This window comes from Struthio camelus, chromosome 19 (assembly GCF_040807025.1).
Source record: "Struthio camelus isolate bStrCam1 chromosome 19, bStrCam1.hap1, whole genome shotgun sequence".
In the NCBI taxonomy this organism is placed as follows: domain Eukaryota; kingdom Metazoa; phylum Chordata; class Aves; order Struthioniformes; family Struthionidae; genus Struthio; species Struthio camelus.
In genome coordinates, this window is record NC_090960.1 from 10,852,019 (window position 1) to 10,877,289 (window position 25,271).

At 41.0% G+C, this 25,271-nt stretch overlaps 1 protein-coding gene across 1 annotated transcript in view; it reads left to right on the forward strand.

Moving 5' to 3' along the window:
- Positions 1 to 6,230: 6,230 nt before the first annotated feature.
- Positions 6,231 to 25,271, forward strand: part of RAB40B (RAB40B, member RAS oncogene family) — a 31,616-nt gene continuing 12,575 nt past the window's right edge. The window contains exon 1 of the mRNA XM_068913439.1: positions 6,231 to 6,465. Coding sequence (XP_068769540.1) covers positions 6,324 to 6,465 — 142 coding nt within the window. The 5' untranslated portion in view covers positions 6,231 to 6,323. The remainder of the gene's footprint in view (positions 6,466 to 25,271) is intronic.

Consider the following 25,271-nt stretch of genomic DNA (forward strand, 5'->3'; position numbering starts at 1 on the left):
ACTTCTGAGATGTATTGCACCGTCATTGTGTTTGTATGCAATATATCTACTTTAGTAGAAAGCACTTGATGAGTGAACATACTGTCAGGAGTAATGAACTGCACATGTTGTGCACAGGAAATCTGACATCTCGGAAATGCCAGGTTTAGTGCACATACCCGAACTATTTGCATGGTAGGTATGTAACAGAACAAGTGCTTTTTAGAAGTGCACGTTGAATTTTCAGTCTAAAAAATCCTGGACTGACATATGATAGCTGCAGTTTGGGCTTTGAAGCCACTCCAGGTATGTCGTAAGCATGCGAAGTCTTGCTTGTGGAAGGTTGGTTGGATGGTACGTATTATTTTGCCTGACTTTGCGTAGCAGAGCAGGTTCACTTAAGTGAACCTTAAGTGTTGGCTGTAGAGCGAATTACCATTGTGGATGTGTGCATGATAGTTTAAAGCCCAAGAAGCGTGGCTTAATCAGAACCAAGGATAAATTAGTACTACAAGAGCATAGGAACAGAAATCAGAACACTTTTGTATGTTAAAACCTGTTTTCTGCCACGTATCGGCCTTCCTGCCTCTTCTTGTAAAATTAAACCAGTCTTTAGCAAAAGTTGACTTCAGCTGTCTGCAGTGGCTGATGAAGACTAATTATGATTATGCTGAGGGAGTCTTAATTCTCCTACAAGAGCCTAGGAATCAGCAGCAGGTGCTATGGAAAATGAGGCTGTGAGTTATCTTCTTTCTTATTCAGAAAGTAAAGGAGTAACATCCATTCTAAGATCAACAGGACTCCCTTTCTCATTCGGTAGCCATGAGATTAGAAAAGATTCAAACCCCAATTTTTATTACATGACACTTCTGCAACACTTTGAAAATTCCTGTTGTATTTGATTTTTTTTTCCTATTTCTGACAAAACAATTGGAAACCAATAAGTTAGAATAGACTTAGTGGAGTTAAAATAGAATGAAGTGCGTGGTTTGTCTTCAAATACAAAGCTATATTAGAATATACTGTCAGTAAAGAAGTTTGTCAGGCTGTACTAAAGAACAGCATAGTAAATGCTCTGGGAGTAGAGAGCAATTGCTCTTAATTCCCTAGAATTTAATTGGATTGTACTTCTTGCTGATTGCATCCGATCAGCTATGATATAACAGAAGTTTGGCCGAAATTGCAATGTCAAACTCATTAATTACATGGTGGATATAATCTGGGAGCTGGCAGCTTGCTCTCTAAATTAGAGGTTAATTGCTCTGGAGGAAGCTCAGCAGGACCCACAAGACATTGCCTTCCCAAAGATGCTACAGGGCATCTGTTTGCAGGAGGCACGGGCTCCCAAATCCTATGCATATTGGAATTCGGTGAGAACCAGGATTTGGGGGCTGCTGCCTCACAGATTTTCTTTTCAGTGTGCTGTGAGTCCCTGCTCCAAGCCCTTAGTACGCCTGCTGCTTGCCATCTTTGGCCTCTGTGCCATAAATTGCTGACCCCTGTTTGAAATAAACTATTGAGTCATGCCCCAAATGTACTTCCAGAAAGTACTTCCAGAAAAAAGCGTAGCCATATACTGAAGTTGTTAATGCAGTGCAGGTCTTGCCTGCTGAGATGAAGGCAGTGTATACCACAAAAGGCCGTGTGGCAGAGTGGGTTGACTTTGCAATAATCTTTTCTTCCCCACCTCTGTTCTTTTGCTCCATGTGTCATTTGTTTCCGTTTGAGTATTTTTAAAAGTGTTTGCAATATGTTTCTGGGACCATCCCCTTCCCTCTGTGCTGCTGGGCTTCACCAAACCCGTTGGCTTGCCTGCAGCATCCACAGTGGTTAACTTTCTGTTTAAAATAGTGTTTCTTTCTGTGGAGGAGAAGACAACTGGCATACTGGGCTACAAATTATTTGGTGAGTCATCCGTTGATACACACCTCCTGAATAAAAAAGCACTGCAGCTGCTAATTTCTGTTTACTGCTTGACAGTATGTACAAGAAAAGAAAAGGTAATTGGTATGTGCAGCCTTTTATGGGTTGGTATATATTTATAAATGGAAAATATGCATTAGGGCTTTTCAGGCTGCAAGCCTCTATTTGTGTGAACATATGACAAAAGGGCTATGGACTCTTCTCTGCCCCCCTGCCCCCCCCCCCCAAAAAAAAAAAAAAAAAATGGAAAGGCTGAGAGGGTGGTTCGGGAAGGATGTAGGAACTTCCATTACAGAAAGAGGTGATTTATAATTATGACAGTGATGGAGATTTGTTGTTACTGCTTGTTTTTCTCTTAAACATAAATCACCCTAAGGGATGGAAATGTGTTTTCAAAAATTCTTCAGATCAGCTGTATGAGCAGATAAATGTAAATGGAATTAAAAGCATCATCATCAAAATAACAAACTGAGATAGGCCTTAAGAGCAGAGTTTAGCCGTTTGTCTGATAATGCAACGACATTGGGAGCAGTGTCATTGATGTCTGTTTATTTGCAGAGTTGATGCTTTCATGGATTAATTTTTCACTGTAACCATAGTGATTCCAGGGGCATAATTTGGGGCAAAATCTGAATAAAAGTGAGACTGAAGCAGAGGACCTGATCTACCTAATTTGTTGCAGAGAGAAAAATCAGAGAAATTTTTTGTCCTCAGAGTTTAATGTTTGGAGTTTGTCTGTCTCTCTTTTAGATGCAAAGTATGCCGTATTACCACTGGGTTTCTTTGCTTTCCAAGTTTCTGCCTTTCAGCATGAAGTTCTGGGAGGATGTTCATTTTTGGGTCATTTTAATAGTGAGAAGAAAATATGCTCTTTGCAAGGATTTTTTTTTTTAAAGTGGGTTTTTTTCCAATAAATGTAGCTGCCACTTTGGATGCAAGAGTTTGAGAGTCTTTTTTTTTTTTCATCCTGATCAAGAAGTTGTTGTTATTGTTTATGTATTTGTTTATTTTACAGCTCTGACTTATGTTTAGCCTAGTTTTGTTTGGCATGGTAAAAGAGTAACATGCATATCATTATTTCTTAATCTTTAAAAAACGAGTACTTTCAGCCTGCCTCTCACAGGGATATCTTAAAGCTTGAAAGTGGGTTAGTAAATGCATTCTTTGTATTATTCAGACAGGTGATGGGTTAAAGATTTGTGGGTGTATTCTAGCTGACTAGTTCCTGTATAAAGTGTAACCGTGAACTTCCCTCAAAATAAACCTGGGCTTGGCACAGATTTGTGTTCTAAACATGTTTACATGTAATTGTCAGATAAGTGGAAATATTCGGGAAAGTGGAAACATGCCAGAGTTCCAGCACTTGTGACATCAAAACAGATATCTGAAAAAGCATTACTTCTACTTTTTTTTTTTTAAACAATTGACAAGCAAGTAACTCTTCAGATTAACAAAAACCAAATGCTTCTAATTGTCGAGTTTGTTATGAAAAGGTTTGGTTCTTTTTCCACTCTTCCCTGGTGAACTGCTGGAAAAATCAAATAAATAGAATTTCAGTAAAGCAAGATAGAAGGATTAGTTTGCACTTTAATGTTTTTCTTGTGACATCTCAAAGGACTCCACTGAAACTTGTGCTTTAAATCCCATGACGCTCTTTTGCTTATAGCAAATAGCTTTGATATGACTGGAAAGCTGAGGTATAAAGAATTTGAGGAAGTTGTCCAAATTCATAGAGGAGGGCTGCGTTAGACTTGGGGTTAGAGCGCTAGTTTCCTGATGCCCAGGGCTGTCCTCCAACTGTCAAGAGCGTTGCTTCCACTGCAAAAGTACGAATGACTACTGCAACTGCATAGTCCCTCTCAAAGTAAAAACTGAAAAATCAGCTCTGACAGATAAAGCATCTGGAAGAAAGGCACACTTCTCTCTCTCTCTGTATGTAACAGTTCAAGCAGTATTCTGTTGCATGCTAACTTCTACAGTAAAAGAAGCCCTTAAACTGTAGTTTATTGTTGCAAATTTATCTTCCCCACCTCCAAGAGGACTTTGGTTCCAATAAATGATGACTGGATTATAAAGAGGTGTAACTGTTGGATGCATGAGTATGCTAGAAAGAGACTTGCCTGTCTGAAGCTGGGAATGTGGTATTTTGGTGTCCATAGGGGAACAGAACAGGATATCTTGTACGTACTCTTCAGGTCGCACTGTGTTAAAAATACTAAGGAATGCTATAGCAGTATTCTTGAGCTTGCTGCTTTATTTGCAGTCCTGAAATAGGCGTGTTAAGAGTTTTGGGGGGGTTTTTTTGTTGTTTTTTAAGAATCAGTAGACCAGTATTGCATCATTCCCATGCAAATAGATTTTATTAGTCAAGGACTTGTTTTTCTTTTATTTTGAGTAGAAATGTAAGGCATAGTTGTAGATCCTTTTTCAATTTAGGGCTTACGTCTGGCTGCAGATAATCCGGAGTAAGCCCTGTGTATATGATTCTTCTGACTTAGATGTGCTTTGGCAAAGTGGGGTGGATTTTTTTTTTTCTTCAGTAAAACAAGGGCATTAAGACCCTACATGGAGCTGTAACTTTTACGTATACTGGAACTTGGTGCATACAGCTCTATTTTGGTTGGGGAGGGGAGGGGTTCTGTCTTTTTAAAAACTTACTTTGCACCAATTTGACACTATTTGGAAATCACTGAGGGTTAAAAAGATTTTTTCCAAGAAAATTTTTAAATTATATTTGCTGACAGATATGCTACAAGCAATTGACAAGAAGGTCGTAAAGGGCTTTGCACAGAGCTTAGGCAGTAAAGATGTGTGTTATGATAAAGTTTAAAAAATGAGATTTTTCTGTAAGCTTTTGTTCTCTTGCTTGTAGGTTTCTGGTGGTTTTTTTTTTTCCTACTGGTCTGACACCTGGGTTTGGATATGATGCACTGATGCAGCTCAGTCTAGAAACCTGCTGAATTTATTTTGCTGTTAATGGCATGTGAAGGGTGAGCACTTACTCCAAAGATGACCCCTCTCCCTCAGCTTCCTATGTAGTGCTTTTAATACATGCTTTGCAGTATTATCAAGGAAGGCAATAGGCTTTTGTTCTCATGTGCATATATCACCAGGCTGGATTGCAGGATCAGGAGGAAAGCTCAGGCTGGCTGACATCCCATTCCAGTCTCATTCTCATGGATTTCTGTGTGATTCTACAGTAATATTTGAATGAGGATCGGGAGAGGGCAAGACCAGCCAACACTGATGTGGATCTGAGGGCAAAAGTATGTGCCTCTTCAGGCTATAAATGTCGTAAAAGCAAGACTGAAGTCCACAGAATGAATGACTTTAAAAGCCTGTAGCTATGGCTTGGGTCCCCTTGCTGCAGGGCGACGTGTGGTACCTTGCTTGGGGCGGGTGCTGGTGCAAAGCCAGGAACGCTCGTCCTTGTCCATAAACTGCCACTACTTCACAAAGCCTTCCCACCACCATTGCCCCACCGCTGTACTTGAGTCCTAGGGGCGTTCATTTGCATGCATACTTGGTAGTTACCGCAAACGCGTGGGAGAGCGGCCGGCTTTACCGCGGGCGGTACCCCCGCAGTTACTGTCGGGCCCCGCTGGAGGGGCTGGGCTCGAACTCGCGGCTCCGTCACGGGCTCCCGCGCTGCTGCCTTGTAAACACGCCGCGACTCGGCAGCGGGGCAAACAGCTCCGTTCCAGCGGGGAGGCGAGACCGAGTGTGATTGATGAGCGAGCGAACCAACGGCGACCTTAGAGCCACCTAGCAACTGAGCCGCTGTGTCCCGCTGGAAACACGAGGAGGGGGGCGGTCGAGGTCTGCCTCCCTCCAATGGGAGCCGAGGAGGGCGGGGCTAGTGCCTTTTGGTACACCAATGAGCGAAAGCGGTGGGAGCGCAGCCCTCCCTTGAAGGGGAGGGGGCGGGGATAATGTCTCGGAGCACCAATGAATGCTGGAGAGGGCGGGAGCGCCAGCCAATCGGCCAATAGGAGGGCGAGGGGGCGGGGCTCGGAGCCTGTCACCGCGCCGTGGCCGGAGGCAGGCTCCGCGCCGCTCGGTCGGCTGAGGGGCAGCGCGCGCGGCGGCGGCGGCGACGGCGACGTGACGCGCTGAGTGAGCCCGGGGGGAGCGGAGCGGGGCGGCGGCGGCCGCACGGAGCGACGCCGAGCGCCTGCTGCTCGCCCCGGGGCGGGGAGGTCGGGCCCTCCGTCGGGGGAGCCGCTCGCTGCGTGGCGACATGACGCGCGCTGCCGCCGCTCGCCGCTGACACGGCGGGCTCCCGCCGCCCGCGCCCCGGCAGCGCCCGCGCCGCGGCCGCCGGGCATGCCGCTGCCCGCCGCCCGCCGCCGCGGTGAGCTCGGCCCGCCGGGCCCCGGCATGGGCGGCGGGAGCTGAGCCGAGCCCAGCCCGCGGGGAGGATGAGCCGCGCGGGAAGCCCGGTGAAAGCCTACGATTTCCTGCTGAAATTCCTGCTGGTGGGGGACAGCGACGTGGGCAAGGGCGAGATCCTGGCCAGCCTGCAGGACGGCGCCGCCGAGTCGCCCTACGGCTACCACATGGGTAAGCCGAGACCCCCCCCCCCCCCCGCGGCCCCTCGGGCTCGGGGCACCGGGGCCCGCAGCCGAGCGACGCGCGCGGAAACGGCCGCTGCTGCCGTTCCCCCCTCGCGCGCGGAGCTCCCGGGGGCCGGCGGAGCGAAGGGGCCGCGGGCAGCCAAACGCCGCGCGATGTTTCGCTGTCCGGTTTCACTGGAAGAGTAGAAAAGAAGAATTTTTTTTTTCCTTCCCTTTTTTCCTTTTTTTAACTCTCGTGTTTTTCATATCAGAAGAGGAGCCCTTTAAGATCAAGGTTCGCGTTTGCAGTTCGTCCTTTCACTTGGGCGTTTTAAAGCTCGAGCCTGGAGAGCCGCGTCCATGGCAGATACGTTCTGCCTGCGAGATACAGAGCGGTGGACGTCGCAGGCTGACTTGAAACTACGCTGGTGGCTTGGGGAAAAGGAGACTTCTCTTCTTCTGCCCCTTCCTCATCCTTTTTACTCCCCCATCTCCTTTTGCTAGAGCACAGCCCTAGTTTCACGTTTTTCCTCTTTGTGCGCATTTGTAATGCAGCATATTAAAAGGCAAGTTATCCTGTAAAATTACCCATTGCTTTAAATTACTGCCAGTAAAAGTGTCCAATTAATTCACTGAAAGGCTTTACGGTGGCTTAGGTTCTGTTATTATGTTGAGCTCTTGGTACGTATTCAAGGCAAAAAAGTGAGGCGGAGGGGGCAAGGAGCATTATTTGTATGGTTGCTTATGAGTCAGACGGTATCGTGAAGGTATTGATGTGCTTTTTAGGATGTTTGCTCAATAGCTTTGCTAAACTAGTCCTTGGGAGGTAGCAGTCTCTTTACTCTTCCTGCTGGGCCATCGTGAAGTGGTAGGAGGAAAGGGAAGGAAGGCTTGGGGAGAGCGTGCCCAGTCTGGCCCTGTTCTGCATGCACAACGTAGTTTATAAATTCTTATGCCAAAAGAACACTTTAGTCTCCGATGTGTCTTGATGTAACTGAGGGGGAATGTTTGAGCACCTCCCAAGCTCATCAGTCTTGCTTCAGACATTTGCATGTAAACCTTGTGATGCTTGTGTATTGGTCTTAAACTTTATTTAAATTGTGTGCCTAACACTATGTTTCTAAATAGATTTCTCGACAGCGAAGAAATAGAAATATTCTTTCGGAACTTACTTTGCAAGTATGTAATATACAGCTTGGAGATTCTTCATCTCTCTTAGTAACTTCTAAAATATATAGGATAGTAGTAAAAAACACAGAGTAGTAAGTAAACTGAGCAATGCAAAGGCCATTGTTTCAGAGTGTGAAGGGAGATGAGAAGCATGTTCGAAGAGAGGGATATGAAGAAATGAGTTAGAAGAGAAGGGGAGCTAAAACAGATGGTGTAGTAAAACAGGAAAGGAATATAATCTGACTTCACGTTTTGTGCAACTGGTGTTATTATTAAGAACTTCTGTACGTTTTGAGCTTCAGCTTTTACACGACTGTAACATACTGTCCAGTGTTACTTAGTAATTTCTAATTTTAGTTGTGAAAGCTCATATAAATTATTTTCTCTCTCTTAATTCATCTTTTCTTCATGAAAACTAAACTAAACATCCTGTTGGTGTTATGACTCACTTTGTAATTTAATTTGATTGAACAGCTTGATAGAGTTTGGTGTTGTGGGTGGATCTTTTCTTTTTTTCCCTCTTCAAGTCCTTAGTTAACTGGCTGACTTCTACCACTTTCATAATGCTGACTAGGTCTCTGAATTGGAAAGAGAAAGGATAGTGGTCTGATAGATCCAGTCAAAATGTGCCACGTGTATAGGCTTAGAAGTAACAAGAACTTTGTTATAGAGCTTGATGGATGGGAATGGCTTTGTGAACACAATGAAAAAGGAGATGTGATAGGGTAAGAGACAAGAGCATTTGAGAAGAGAGAGGCAGAGTTCTGAAGAGCCTCGAAAAGGAGAACAAACAAATTGACTTAATGTGGTGAAGCAAGGGAATTCAGACAGTTTTTTGTTTAAATTTGCACGTGCAAGAGAGACAGAATTTGACGCTTATACCAACAGGAAAGAGGCTCTTCTAGCTGTTGACATTGAGTAGATGGCAGGTGGCAATATGAATGGTGAGAAGGTTGGAAAGAATGCGTTGCCAAGGGTGGTCATGATGAAGGAAAGATGAGGCCTTGGAAAAGGACTGTAAATGTTCAGAGAGAAAAGATTATTGTTACCAATTCTGTAGACAGAATGGAAAGACTGCCTTAAAGTTACAGGGATGGGTTTCAGGAAGGGCAACAGCATCATTAGAGTTGAGGAAGAAAAGTTAGAATTCAGCTTTGGTAGCGATAGCGTTCTTTCCTGTGCTAAACAACAGGAGGTAGCAGGAAGATGCTCTGTCAGTGCTCTAAAAAGTAGAGGGACAGAGTATTTGTAGAGGAATTATAGGAAAGGTCGAGGTATTGAACGGTTTTTGACTCCTTGAAAAGGAGAATCTAAATGAACCCCCACAAATATGAAGAGAGGCAGAAGAAAGGCTAAGTGAGGAAAGATTCATCAGCAAATAACTATCAAGGGGTATTTTTATTTCTTTGTTTGCTGTCTTCAGCAGGGTCAAAGATAGTTGAGAAGACAAAGAGGATGAACATAAAGTAAAACCTGAAGCTGACTAGAACAGGTTTTTAAAAGGGGGAACAAAAAGCCATCTGAAGGCTTTGTGTGCAGCAGTATTACTGTCTCATCTGAAATGTTTTGGTTATAAATCACAAATTTATTTTTCACAGGCACTTTTTTAACTAATCAAAATCAATTTGCCATCTCTCTCATTCTTGGGAAACTACTGCAGCTGTGTGTCTGTGTTTTTTCTTTTTTTTTAAATCACAAAAAAGTGATATAGAATCAGGGGGCAGGAGGGAAGGCCAGCATCATGTGATCAGTGAAGTCCCTGCAAGCGACCACTGGTCCACAAGCCATGGTATGAAAGCGTTTGGTATAATTCAGCTCCTAAGAAGCAGTACAATCTCTTGGTCTCTGAATCTTCTTAATGACCAAAGGGCTCTGGGTTGGAAAGAAGAGAGGAAGAAGCTTTATTAAAGCTGTAAGGTAAGGACTGACATGGAAGGTGCCTAGGTGAGTACGATCCACAGATAATTTAGGAAGTGGTTATCCTGAAGATGGGTAACTAGGCAGATATGTTAGTTGCCTGGGTAACCTGCCTTTATAGGTTTTGCACATCTTCCCTAAAACTGGAACTGCAATAGGTGAGAAAAAGTTGGTCTCATCCAGTAAGAAGAACTGCACAAAGCCGATCTTAGAGAGAGCAAGAGGAACTTTGCTTTTAAGCTTTGTTAAATTATCTGTCTGAATAAATTCAGAGGAAATAATTGCTTCTAAACTAGAACATAAAACTTTAGATGTGCTGTCACTGGGTAGACAAATATTTTGATGTTTTGCATTAGTAGATTTTTTTCTTATTCACCTATATTTCACTATTGCTTTCATACTGAAACAGAGAAAATCGTGCTTGCAGTGTGACTGCCTAATGCAGGGACTCAAAAGAATGATTGCTCAAACCTATGTACTCCTACTCCTTTCCTTGCAGGAATATCAGGCTTTAAACTGCCAAACTGTCTTTCATCCTTTCTCACTTGTCTCTTCCCTGCTCCACCTTAAGATCATATCACAGTTGTTTGTCTTCCTATAACTTCTATCTGTCCTTAGGTTGAGAACTTTTTGGAGTACGGGCTGTCTTACCTGAATATTTGAATAGATCCTGGTGTGTAAGAGTTGTTGGCCTTAATAACCATTGACTTGATCACTAAGAAGTTAAAGCACAGACCTTGAGCCTGGATGGCCCAACCTCAAGCAAGCCTTAATATGGAGAGCCAGATTATTCCAGTGCATAGGGAGCATTGAAACTGGGGTGGTTGTCCACCGTTTGCATCTCAGCAGACAAACTGGGCTGAGGCTTATGGTTCATGTTGGCTCTTACCAATCACTTGCAAATCTGTAATGCATAGATGAGAGCTATTTTGTAGTGCAAAGCTGGTCTTAGAGGAAGGAAGGGGTTCCAGCTAAAATAAGAAACCAAAAAGCAATGTTATTAACATAAAAAATTAAGAGATTCAGATTTGTGAGCTGAGCCAGGGGTTCCTTCTCCCCCCCCCCCCATCCAAGACAATACCTAATACAGAGCTAAGGGAAATAAGTCTTCCCTCCCAAATTTGCTTTAAAGTTTCTCTGATCTGTCTTCACAACACTGTATTTTTTGAAAACTTTCCCTGACTAAAAGCAAGAGGAAATAAAATTTCATTTTCTACCGGTATAATAATGGGTATGAGGGCTTGCTTATCACTGACTGACTTTGAAGCCATTACATTTTTGTAAACGCAGCGTGATCTAAAGATTGAAATAGAAACTGATGGCAACGCCACTGCATTTCTATATTTCTTTGCACTTATCACCAACTTTTGGGGACAACCTTCAGACCGTTCTGTAGCAGAAGAGTCATTTAAAGTTGGCGAGCGTCGGTGCGAGTGGGTATATAAACATCTTTTGAGGTTAATTATACTTGCCTATAAAGTAGACTAGGCTTTATCTCGCAGCAGAAGGAAAGCAAAAATTGATCACTGTTAGCTGACATGGAGTAACTTTTCCTAAAATGGTGACTAGGCAGGGCGTTTTTTCCCTTTAAAGTTTATTAAAATCCAGTTGTGTGCCCATTGCCCTCAGTTTGAAAGGATTTAAACTCCCTTCTTGTATAAGGAAGGGCAGATAAGGTTTGATTTCGTATGCCAAGTTTAAGCCCCTAGAAGACATCTCGTGTCTAGTCTCGTCACTGTAGGCTTCTGTGGCATTGGTGGAGGGAAGCAGGCACCTCAAATAGAGTGCGTAACCTATTTTTGGATGAGACTATAAAGCAGTAATGGATCCTGCCCCAAGTATGTTAGTTATGATTACCCCGTCAGTGTGTTATTTCACTGGAGCTGTGCTTACTGCTGAAAGACTTTATTAATTTTAAATTGTATTACATAGTGTGAAGAAAGTTCAGTAAACAGAACTTAACCACCCACTCAGTATTTGCTCGTCCCCTTTCCTTGTTTTTAAGAGAGAGATGAGTGGAAAGAACCTCTCCATTTCGACCACCTGTAACTGCTTTTTTGTCTCTACCAGCTGATAGCCCTGGAGGACAGCAGTTCTGCTTAGCAAGCTGTCAACTGTGAGAGGAGCATGTTAACTGAGAAAGGGGACCTGCAGCTTTTGCAGCCCTAGTGGAATCCCAGTCTGAACTGATTCCCTTTCTCCTTGTCTTAATTATCACAGATACTTTTCAGTCTTAAAAATAAGCGTGCTTTTAGTCTAATTCAGAGTGGTTTCGTTCCTTAGTTTCATTCATGTGTCCCCATCCTTCCCTGCCCCCCCATCTCATTTTGAAGTTTGGAGGCTTGTGCTGACTCTTCTGTTAACTTGTCGTGCAAAGAAGTACCCACCTCATGAGACCATTGCATCATGTTTTCTTCCCTGATACACAGCAACGTACTTAAGATAATTTCCCCCCCCCCCCCCCCAGATTCTTCATAAACAATAAGGTAAAGGGCACTCTAGCATTATCGGTGATTCTCAGATCAATCGGTCAATGTTGTTGGTTTATTTGTACTTGTTAGCCACTCCTGCATATCTGTTAAATCCAGTAAGGTGAATATATTCGTTGTTCCAACCGAGCAATAGTTATCCTAGGCCTGCTTGGTTGGGTTTTTTGTGTGTTTCTTCCAACCTTTCATAAAATTAGTTTTTCTGTTGCTTTATTAACACACCTTCTCCTTCTGCTTAGCCAGCTTTCTTTGGCTTAATATTACTGAACAACTTGAGTGTTATGGCACTTGTTCTTTTATCCATAAGATGGGTGCTACTGTCTTATAACTTCATGATATTGTTCAGAAGGTAGGTCATTTTACAGTGAGGCTTGTAAACCTAATTAATCACTAGGCTTAAATTAGCCTTCTTCCTAGCTCTTTCCACACCCCACCATTTTGGGGGATTTTTTTAGTGGAAAACACTCTAAACCGAACATTCACATACACCTAGCCAGACCAGATAGTTGTCTAACTTGTTCCTTATCAATAGCTGGCCTTTGTGTTTCCTAGCAAGGCCTATTTAAAAAACAAATGACCAAACAAAAAAACCCTCTGATTATTGGTCAAGCATATTATTGCATTATAGAGTCATAGAAGAAAGAAGCCTTAAAATCCAACACCATGCAGATGTTTCTCATACTCTTGTCTAAAATCAACCTGCACGCACTTGCCTGAACTTGATATTTGCTAATGCTACAAGTAATACTCTACGTTATTGTGGCCGACGAGACTACAGCAAGAGTTTACTATTCATTCTTGTCTTTCTCGTGCACGTGCAATAGCTCTGTATACTACCTGTCTGGATTTCTCTTGGGCTACTCCTCCCCTCCCAGTCTTTCACAGAGGTGAATTTTCTCACGGATGTGAAGGAGTGGGGAAGTCACTATTAAAACAAAATTACCATGAGGTTCCCAGACGGGTGTGCAACATGAAAGAAAAAGCCCAGGTTATTTTGAAAAGTGGTCAGACTTCAAGAGAATTAAGTCCTTTTAAGCCGTTTTGACCTAACCAAAATTGTGTTTTCCTGTCCTGGGATTAAATTGTATCCAATATGTTGGTAAAATTACATTTATGTATTGCTGCAAATTCATTTTGCTCTGAGAGCTAACTGAGAATGGAAGATGAGATTAAGAATAGAAATTGGCTAATTAAACGGGACACAAATAATTTTTTTTTAATTCAGCTGCTCTGTTTTTTGCTTAATGTGAAACTGAAAACTATGAAAAACTAATGCAATATTTACACAAAATACTTAACGCGGGCTGGTGTGTGCCATGCCAGTTTTATTTAAGGATCATCACAAATGTAACACACCAAACGAGTTTGTTTTGAGCTTGCTGTGCTGTTTTTCATCAGTACCTAAATCTGTTGATACGGTGGAACATAGCTGTATAAATAACTTTTCCTCTAAGTCTTCATGTGTTGTAGTATGGAAGTATAAGCTGAGCAAGTTGAGTTAAGTCGTCAAATACTCCAGTTAGAGCTACAGTTTCATCAGGTTAATGAAGCTGTTGCCTGTTCGTTAGCGTTACTAGTCTTCTTTCAGATAATCCTCAGACGTGTTTGTCTGTTCTGTGTGTAGCGAGCGAGATCTAACACTCATTAACGTATAGCATATACTTAATGTCCAGCCTTCTTCAAAGGTAAAATAAAATAATCTGATGGTATTGGATATAACTTAGTATATTCAGGACAAAGCCAAGAAAAACACTGGTGTTCACAGCTGCTTAGGCATCTAAATTGTCACCCAAATCAATGGAAAAATTAGAAAGCTAATTACCGGGAAGTTAGAAGCTCATTTCTGGCCAGGAATGGAGGGAGTGTAAAAGGCCAGAAAGTAGCATTGCTCACATCTTTACAGTAGCTCGTGGCAGCTAAGAGAATATCCTATTTCAGCTGGGTAGGAGGAGAAGAAAAGAGAAAGTTTCATCAATAACAAGCTATGCCAGGTGACAAAGGGTTGAGCAACAGCTGCCTTAAGGCTTTAATACAGTGCTTACCTGCTCTTGGTATAATTACATTCTTGTTTGATGCGTTAAGTAGACTGTTAATCTTACTGCCTTTGGTGAAAGGAGTACACCTGCTGCCTTCAGCTGAGGCTTTCTGCATCTTATTGGTGATTCTTTACAGGAGGCGTGTTCTTCACACCCTAAAGGATGTTAATCTCTAGTGAAGTGAACACTTCCTGGCGCATGCAATGCTCATATAGGCGGAACCAAACCTCTGCAAGGTGCTCAAGGCAAGATGAGAATCCTGTACAGGACAAGAAAAGTAGCGCTCCTCCAGCTGAGGAAGGATAGGTAGGACCTAGCAGTGAAAACACCCCTGTCTGCATACAAAAACTTGTTTGCCAAGTGACAAATGTGTGACTGTTGTATAGGCATATAAACAGCTGTTTATAGAAGAGCTCTTATTCCAAAGTTATCTTGAACTTTAAAATGTTGTGTGGAATATTGGATTTCCAAGTAGAAACTGACAGAATAATATGCAGAGGAGGAGTAAGTGTGATGAGAATTTCTGGGATGGATAACTGCATGTGCTTTAAAAGGCAGTTTTTGTTTAAGTTAAGAACATAAACGTGCTCTCGAGCCCATTTAGCCTAGCATTCTGTTAACACCAGCAATGAGGATGCTATTTAGGAAAAACTTGGAAGCCTGACTGCTCTCTGAAGTCCATTCCCCTCATGTGCCTTCCTATTTTCCTAATCTAATATTTAAGGAAGGAAGAGAATTTTTTTTTCTTATGTTTATAGAGAACAGGGTGGGTGTTTTGTTTCTTGTTTTTTTTTTTTCTTAACAGAATTTAGAGTTCTTTGCTATTATTTCATTTATGAAAATGGATAATCTGGGTGTTTTTTTAGTTAAAAGTTATACTTATTTTAGTCAGGAAAAAGCCATAGAAAGTTATAAAGAAACCACCATTTTATCATATGTTAGAATAAGTGGGATTCTGTGACTTCCTTTGAAATGTTCAGTCATGATTAGCATAAGACCACCTCTGAACTGTCATGAACATAAATAATGTAGCTGTAAGATGAAGTGTTGAATCAAAATATCAAAAGTTTCTCCTCAGTAAACTATTTTTGTGTCTCAGCTCCATGTTCATATAACAAACTCCAGTGCCATAAATACCTGATTTAACGGAGTTTGTTAAAACAGTCCACATTCAAGTGTGCTTCAGTGGGCAAAACTGTGTGTAGAAAGAAATGTATTTTATAAACATATTCTTTACCTTGGGTCAGGAGAAGATAATATGTTTTAAAAGTCTCGTTTATTCTTAATGTGTGGCTAGTTAAACTGTCCCACGTGTTTGGAGATGTAAAGGGGGCTGAACACATGATGATGTCTAAGTGATCTGCAGTCCAGAGGTGATACACTTGCCTCCGATGAATTGCAGCTATCCTTCACACTTTCAAATGCGGTCTGATCACTTGTACCTAATTACCGTAACTTGTCTACCATGCGATATGTTCCAGGCTTATAATTCAGATTTTACCTCTTTATTTTCCTGTATATTCAGCACAGCTTGGTAGTTAGTAGCTCACTGTTATACTCCTGCTATGGCTCTCCTTTCTTCTCTGGGTTAAGACTGCATGCAAAGAGCACTACCTCCACCTTACCAAAAAATGTTTCCTAGTAATTCCACAGCAGCAGAACTCAAATAGCAAAGAATGTGTGTAGTACATTGAAGGGGCAGTCAAAAGTGTATTTAACGATTATAAGTTCAGATTTGTCCTGGTTTTTTATCGAAATTGAACTATTATAGATGTTTGGATGAAAAAGAAACTGTTAGAATAAACCCCCCAAAAGTGTATTTTAGTCAACAAATTTCAAATCAAAATGACTCGCATGCCTGACAATTTTTAGGAACAGTGTGTTAATGTAAGTCCTGTGCCCTTATACTTTGTTTGCAAGCTCATGTTATGCAGTGCCTTAAAATGGGATATTTAAGTACGTGAAATATGAAACTGCCAGCTGGAAAAGCCAGAAGAGACCCAGCAGGTCTGGCAGCCTTTTTAATACTTTCTTAAGACTGGACTGAGGAAAAGAGGCTCGTGTAGCTGATGCATTCAGTGGAATAATTGAGTATAAGGAGAGTCTTGTGAAGTAAGATCTTTACATAGATATCTGGATACATACCTTTTCTTTTCTAGCAGTTTTAGGAAGAAAGTGCTACCTCCTGTTCACAGCACGTGATCTTAGCCAGTCAGGACTCTGTTCTCCTAATCTTGTCGTATGTTTGCTTCAGTAGATAGGCTAGGCGAAGGTTGCAGATAGCACTACCTTGACTTTTCAAAGCACTTCTGAATTGGTAGTTTGTGGTTTAATTGAACACATATTTAAGGAGAAAAACACTTTTTTTTTTAATTCATAACCTATAAACTTTTAATTGATTTCTTCTTCAGTTCAGACCAGAAACACAGTCCCTTTTAGGAGGATGTTAGTCCTGGAGCAAGAAGATTCTAGAGCCCAAAACCACATGTGGTATAACAGTTTTTTCCTTATAAACTTTTTAGTCTTTTGTCTCCAAATAGGAGTTTAATTTAGTAGTGTTTGAGAAGAATAGTTTTATAGACAGACTCTCTTATTTCAATCTACGTTGCATTAGTCTTCAACATCTGCAGGACAGACTGGTTCAAGGCAGAAAACTACATGGGAAATAATTACATGGTTTGAGTGAAGCAAAGCCTGCGGTGCTAACAACTGAAATGAATTTTTGTTGCATGGTAACAAGTCACCTCTCTGGAGAAGAAAAGGCTTTGGGGGTACCTAATAGCAGCCTTCCAATACCTATGAGGAGCTCATCAAAGGACCGAGCCAGGCTATTCACGATGGTGTGTTGTGGGAGGATGAGAGGCAAGAGGCATAAGCTGAAGCAAGAAAAGTTTGGAATGGATATAAGGAAAAACTTGTTTTTAACCATGCTGTAGGGACTGCCATGGAGCAGATTGGCCAGAGAGGCTGTGTAGTCTCCGTCCATGCAGGTTTTCAGTACCGAACTGGATAAAGCCCTGAGTATCCTCGTCTGGCCTCATAACTGATCCTGCTTTGAGCAGGAGGTTGGACTAGATGACCTCCTGTGGTCCCTCCAGCCTGTATTTTCCGATGATCCTGTTCAACTGAAATAAATTGATTTTACTTGCGTGGAAAACTGAAAGCAACTAGATGATGAATGGGACAAGAACTTGCTATCACTGATGTATAGTCTTTCTCCTTTAAATCTAGATGAGAAGTAAGTGGGTTTTTTTCATTATTATTTTTTATCATGAAACGTTTTTGATCCTTTAAGGGCAGTGCAGATGACAGAAGAAACATTTGTGCTGTTTTTCTCAGTCTGGGCCCTCTTTGCTCTCTGGGGCTCTGATAGTAGATATTGCTATTTAGTTATTTCTTCTGTTCAAAAAGATAGTTTGATATAGTTTGAAAATACGGGAAAAGGCTGGCAACGCATGAAGGCCTGGAAAATAACTGAAGTAGATTTCCTTTCTCATTCTAGCGCTATCCAGTAATCTGCTAGTGTTGAATTCCTGCTCACAGAATCTGTTAACTCATGTCAGTAATGAGGAAACACTAGGTTTTCTGCTACTCCATTACATTTCCGTTCATACTTGCCAATGTGGGATCTGTCTCTATTTATACAGTAATTGTTCTTCACCAAAGTCCATGGTGTGGATGGATGTTTGAGGATGTCATGGATAATATTTAGGGTGTTAAAATAGACTGACTATCTCAAATTACTTTAGAAGTCAAAGGTAGTACAATGATAACCATATGCATTTTTTTCCTTCTAATTTCTGAAGGTTTTTAGGTGAAATGTAGCTTAGAGGCTCGTATGTAATTTCAGCATAACTTATTGTCATTATTTTCTGGTTTTAAATCCACAGCTTTTGCTATGCTGTTTATGACTTTTGCTGCTCCTACCTAGAGAGGGTAGGTTCTACTCCTTTGCTGCTTGCAAATCTCTTTTGCTTTTTGCTTATTAATGATCTCTGCTTGCCTTTCTCTAAAGGAATGAGCTCAAAGAACTGTAATCTGAGCTGTTTTGATGACATCAGTGTTCCTTTCCAAGTTAGAAAAGCAGTACCAGTACTGTCGACACGCTGTATGGAAAGGATATAGCTGTAGGGTTTAGAAAGTATGTATAGTGTGGTATGTAGGCAAATACAAGGTTTTGGGCTTTGTTTAAAATGTATTGCTTTACCATATATCCTGTTCAGACTGTGGACTATAACCTTGCAGGCAAATCACTGAGTGCACTAAATGTTCTCAGTCTCTGCTGACTTTCGACCCTTTAGGTTTTGATAGACTTGTTTATGTGTCATGAGGAAAACTGGAGGATTGTATTACTCCCACTAGTTCATGTCGCTGTTTGCATAGCCGTTCCCTACAGTGTAGTGCTTTCTATATGTGTCGTGTCTGCCCATGTCCTCTCTGAGGGAAGACTGACACCTTTTTGTGCTCTGCCATTATCCACCTGCGGCTTATTTTTTTAGGTTGACAAGTACAGCTGTCTGTTTGGCTGCTCACTGCTTTGAAAGGTTCTCCGACCGCTTGGCTTTCCTGATTTGATTCAAGTATGATCTTGCACAGAATGTGCTGTTGATTTCTTCTTCCTTGGGCAAATAGTTTAACCCCTTTAAGTTTATTCATTATCAGTCAAGTGCTTGTGACTTTTTGCATTTTAATTTGGGCTTAGGCTTGGTGGCTGCATTGCCTGCAGTACTCACTGCTGCGCTCTAGCAACTTCGTCTGCGTTTTCTGGAACATCAGTTTTGTGCTTCGTGTGCTTCAGCAAGTCTTGTAGTGGTAGTGCATTGGGAATGGTGGCTGCCTGTTTTCAGGATGGTAACTTCTAAGCCACAGACTAAGACCTGCAGACTGGGTCTTGATTTCACTGTGGATTCAGTGCAGATACCCAACTTTGGAATTGACATTTATAGAATATAAAATTGTCTGCCTTGTAACAAACCTGTTTTATTGGAAACAGGCTTATCACAGTAATTTTTCAACAAGGGTACGAGTTGTGCTGTCTGCTATCTTTAAAGCAAAATGATTGCTCTTGTTTGCTGGGAATTCTAACTTTGATCTTTAGTTTATCATAATGACAACATTTTGTTACTTATTTGACTTTAAGAATTATTTTTTCAAGTAATCTTTTTTTCCTCTTTGAACATGCTGTGCTTCTTTGTGGTGGCAGTAGTGGGGAATTACTTGCCCTTCTGTTACTATACCTATACTTTGGATCGTCTCTTTTTAAGTTGAAACTTACTGCTCAACTTACTATTTGGTGGCAAATACTGCTGTGACCTCTGGGAGTGTTGATGGCCTCCTGGGGTAGATTTGGAGGTCTGGGGGGGAGGTGGCTTTTGGGGAGCAGAAGGAGGAGCGTTGGTTATATCTTGTCGCGTATCTTAAGTATTATTTATAATTTCTTAACATACAGGAATGTACTTATTTTCGAAACAGAATCCTTTTCCTCTAATCATAATGATATATTGATCTGCTTAACATATAAAGTTTTTCCGGTCTTTAGAAGCATTTGTTTGAGACTTGATTCAAAGCCTAGTGAAGTTACTGGAGAGGTTTGCAGTGGTTCTCAGTGAGCTATTAGTTAGGCCAGTTGCTCAGAATAATGGTAGCTTGATGTTCATGTAATTCTTCTCATGCCAAGTATTTTTGAACTGGGTAACTGCTAATGAAGTGTCAAGACATAATCCAAAAGAGAACAATGACCTTTTATGTTGTAGATGTAAAATATTGCATCTGTTTTCAATATTTTAATGGTAGTTTTGATGCTGTTCTCTCTTCTAGATTCTGACCACATTTCAAACCTGGTGTTTAAGATGTAAAGGCAAGCTCTGTACGGCTGCTTCCCACTTCATTCTTGACGAGTAGTATTTGTAAAAAGATAGTATCCAGCCTTCTGATCTCTTCCTCACTCACCAGAACGATTGCCCCTAAGCATTAAACTTTACGATAAACAATTATTACACCAGGAAAAGATATTCATGAGTACTGGGAATTTTGGATACTCTATATTTAAAAAAAAAAAAAAAATCCACTTTTTTCTGGTGGTCTGTTATCTGAGCTTGGCCAAGCTTCCCTTCACTGTATTTTCTCTGAACATGCAAAGCACCTCATCGTATGCTGTTGCTTGAATTTCCACTTGTGTGGGAATGTAGGAGTATATCACAAAGGTGAAACAAAGTATAGTGTTTGAAGCTGTATTTAATTGCAGGGAGTGTAGAGGACATGGTAGAATTGTGAAAGACAGACTGCCCTTGAGAGCTGATGCTCTTTGAAAATAATGTAATTTGAGTTTTTAGGGAGATAGGCACACTGTTAACCAGTACCCTTAAAGTATGCCGGGGGACTCTTCTTTGCTGTTGCAAGCAACTCTTACAAGAGTTGATAAACAGTGGCAGTGACAAGATGGTATAGTGGAGTGTGTGTGTGTGTGTTCGTTTTGGGGGGGGGGGGGGGGAAGGGATTTGATAATACAAGTTAATTCTTAACCAAAGTGACTGGTGCTGGGTCATGATCATCTTTACTTTGATATTAAATGGACTAAATGTTGAGGGCGATTATATATATATTTACCACAAATCTTAATTAGAAAAGAGCTATTTTAAAATACTGTTGCTATTTTATAAGTAACAATGACTGTAATTGGGAACTTCCTGGTATTAATTTTTTTTGTGTTGAGTTACTACTGTTGCAAAGAGTTTGGAGAGAGGAGAGGGGAAATCGTAAAGCTAAAAGCGCTCATGCTCGTTGTCTTCTGAGTGTGTGTATTATCCCAGTATGAGGAAGTGAATGATCTATAAAGTATAAGACGAAAATTTTCAGCTTTACATGAAGAAAAACAAGAACTTTGGCTAATAATTGCTACCAGTAAATAGGGTTTCCTATCTCTGATCCATCTCCAGAACTGTCTAGCAGACCAATCCAGTTGCTTAGTAAAAGTTATGTTGAGCTGTGGTCCTCAGATCATGTTTTGGGGATTCTTGGGGCATGACGCTATGAAATGTTTGTATTCTGATTATGATGGTCTGACATGGGTGACAGGTAATGTAGAGACAGAGCCTGAAATCTCTTCCTGCTTTCAGTTTGGCTATTTTAACTTGGCCTGGAAAAAAAGTGTTTTATAGCAGAAGAGTGGCAAAATAGGATAAAGCATATTAGATGCATCTAATCCTTTCTGCTACATGGAATTCGTAGTGATGCTGTAATGCTTACCTTCGTCCAAATGAATTTGCAGCTGTGGCTTATTTAACTTTTTTCTCTAAAGATTTTTCTATATTCTGTTTCTGTTGGACAGTAATAAATTTAGTAGCCTGCATATTGACAAACGGTATATTTTTGGTTAGATGTTTCTTATTTGCAGGAAGGCGTAAGAGTGCTGTAGAATCTCATGTATTTAAAACCATTATCAATAGCTGCCAGTTGCGTTCCTTAGCTGGATGTCCTCAAATAGTCTGCTCCCACTTCGATTTTTCCCTTACCAAATATGTAATATTGTTCCAAGTGGCAGATGGGGCTTGGCTGGCTGGAGTGAAAGCCTCAGTGTGACGGACGGCTTTAGCGTGTGGGCCAGCACTAAATGTGTCAACCCAAATTTCATTGTTGCCCTGCCAGTATCTCCTTGGCTTGAAAGGAAGGTATGCCCTCTTTTCTTAAGCTTGACTCTTAACCGATTCCTCTTATCTCTTCACCTCCTACAAGCTGTGTCCTCGTCAAAGCCTCCGTTCCTTTCCTCGAACATTCGGGGTTCTCTTGTGGCCTCGTTCTGTGCCCTCTGTCTCTTCGTTATACCCCCATATTCCTTGTTCTGGTATTTCTGGTGGAGTCCCCGAGTTCCATCTCTCTCCTTTGGTGTCTTGTCCCTTTTTAGTTCCAACTCCGTACTTGCTGCTTTGTCAGGTCTCCGACTGCTCTGTCAGAGTAATTTCTTTGTCTAGCTAGTAACAGCTGTTCCCAGTCTAGTCTGCAGTTTTGGAGGCCTTGTCTTTTAAGGTGAGTTTTCTAGCCAGAAGTGAGTTGCAGTGTCTTCAGTAAGCAGTTGGACTCAGGTGCGAGAGAATATAGATCTTTAAGGCACTAGAGATGTTCTGTGATCCTGACCACCGCATGCTCCCTTTTTGTTTATTCCTTTGCATCTATGGAAAAAAGAAGGGTGGGCAGGGAAACTCAGTTATGAGATTTCTGGGATTCATGTATTATTCTCTTCCCGCTTCTTTCAAAGTTATGAATAAGATGTGCTTGCGGAAGAAAAGGAAGAACCTTTTTTCCTGATAATGCTAATAATAACATTCTCTCTTCCTGCAGTGCTACTATTTATAAACAATAACCTGTTTATATATAGTAGCTTTCATCTGAGGATGTTAGCCGCAATCTGTAGTAAACATTTTAGTTAGCAAGCTTACCGTATGCCTTCAATATCCTTTCCTTTTGGAGGAGGGGAAGAAAGGAAGTGAAGAACTGAAGCCTAGAGCTGCTGCTGCATTCTGAACTGGGGAATAGGGACTCTTCTCTTTCTTCCTGTAAAATAATCTTCTAAGGTCTTACAGATTTTTAAAAAGGCCATTTCATTATTGATTAGGAAGTATTAACACAGAAAAGAATGAATGTGACCTTAGGACCTTTACTTTCTTCCCCCTTAAAGTGAGTAGAAATGAATTGTTCATTTATTTTGGTTAAAAGTTGATATATTAGCTGATGTCAGAGTGTTTTATTCTTTCCAAACAGTTGTTTTTCTTCTGTGCTTAGTTTTTGTTTAGCCCTCTTAGCAGCAATACTGCAAACCAGGGCACAGCTTAAAAAAAAAGTTGTGTACTTCAAACGGGTTGTTTGCGTCGTCTTCTTTGCAAGGGTGTGGATTTACCACGCAGAATACTGGCTTGCTTAACTACTACTGCTGGTAGTAAGAGGACAGTGAATAAAAAACATACTCAGGTACTAGTTCTGTCAATTAACAGTCTAATTCAGTTTTTTTTGGCTTAAATAAGGTTCGTAGTGGGTCAGTTGTTAATTTTGTTTTCAAATTAATATTGGAAGCATGCCAAGGTTGCAATGAATTTCTTACTTCCCGTACCATTTGATCTGGTTCTGTAGACAACAACTGGGATTAAAGCCAGCTGGAAGTGCTGCGAAATCTTGAGATTCTAAGCTGACTCACTAAAAATTTGTAACTATGAAAAGCTTCTGTGTCCTTAAAGTACTTTAATTTTTTTTTAACAGCAGATCTCTTGTAAATTTAATTCCTTTAGGCAGTTAAAGGAAAACAGGCCGACTGGAGGATAGATTGTGATATTGGCATGTGCCTATGACCATAAACAAAGCTAAATAAAAAGTTGGGCTTTCTAATACAAACCTTTTTTTTTTTTTCCATAAATGGGAAAATTGTCACATCCTTGAAATGAGTGAATTATGTGTAAGACTTCTTAATTGTGGTTTATGACTTAGTTAATGAGTTGAAGCAAACAGTTTAGACCTAAAATTTTAGAATGTTTCTATTTCAATCTGAGTAGGCAATCTTTGCTTCTCAGACAGATGGCTTTTACTGCAGTCATTAAGTGTGATGGAAAAGACTGGAATTTGGAAGATGATTATTCTGAAATGGCAAGCGGAAGGCAAATATGACTGACATGTAACCTGACCTTTGTGCTGATATACCAAAAGTCATAGTCCAATTTTATTGCAAAGAGTTCACATCTGTGCAGAGTGATGCTCTGCAACATTAGGCTTAATTTTTAATTGGCTTTTGAACCAAAAACATGATGCAGGTCCATTTTCTTGGGATGATAAATTAATGGAGTTGGGAACTGTGTCGCTTGTCGAATATATTTGAAACAGTTGCAAAGTTATTCTTAAGAGAAATGTTAGACTGGAATTTTAATGTCTATATGAAAACCCAGATATCTGAGGAAGCTTGCAATGGGAAGTTATTATATGACCATTGACTTCTCACCGTGCCTATGAGAAAACACTTTTAAACACTTTCTGAAACATCTAGAACAGTATTTTTCAACTGCGGCCAACAGTCTTTGAACCTGAAGGATGTTTTCAGTGAACTTTCAAACGCAGGCCCAGAATCCCATTGAAAAAGAAATTGTAAATATTATTTACAGACATTTAATATCTAATTGTTGGCTAAGAAACACATAGTGGAAAGGAGATGTTAGTACCTGTCTGAGATGACTATTACTGAACGATTAACGTGGACAAACCAATGGGGTGAATTGCTGGAGGAGGTGCTTTACATGTTGAAATCTCTGAAAGTTGGTCATGCCATGGGGACAGGGATGTGCACCCTTGGGGATGTGTCATCGTCACCTTTTCAGGTAGTTTGATTCTGTTGTAATTAAATCTGAAATCTGCTAATCTGACACCCTCTCCTCTATAAGGAACAACATGCCTTAAACGTTAAAGGAAGGAAGAATCAAGACACAGAATAGGTAGAAACAATGAAACTGATTCTTATCGTATTTACAAATGAAAATGTAAGGGTTTACCTGGTTTGAGGATGAAAAGTCATGTGTTCTATACTTTCTCAGATACACAAAGGTTGTTTTTAGGATGGTTCTCGGACAAATATGCCACTAAGTGAAATCTTTCCCTGCTGATATAGAAGACCAGAGCTCTAAAGAATCTAATCTTAAAGTTGCAGTCTTTCGCCCCCCCCCCCCATTTCTCTTTCTCCACTCTTCTATAACTTGTCTAAAGTCAAACATGGATCCAAAAAAAAAATGCAGAACAAGCTCCAAACCATTAAAATATTAGGTTAACATCTAGTTTCTGTGGGAACGTTCTTAGGAATAAGTCTGGATTTTATTGCGTCTCTGTCATGTTATGAACACGTGACCAGTGGTCTGTCTTTAGCCTGTTGTATACAAACTCTATTCAAATGAGTTCAAAATGGTTTTGCACTCATGCCTTTGGAGCATAAAATGAGCAACTTAAATCACTGACGGATTCTACCCTAAAGAGACCCATCCTAGAAAGACAACTATGATGTGCTGCTGTAAGCTTCAAGAGAAAACAAATTCACAGGAAACCTTAAAATAATCAGTGTTGACATGGATGTGGTGTGATCAGTGAAGCATAAGTGATAGTGTGGTAATGGCTGCAAAGCATCCATGCAAAGGAGATGCCTTCCTCTTTACTGCAGTTGATAATCAGACAGCTGAATCCTT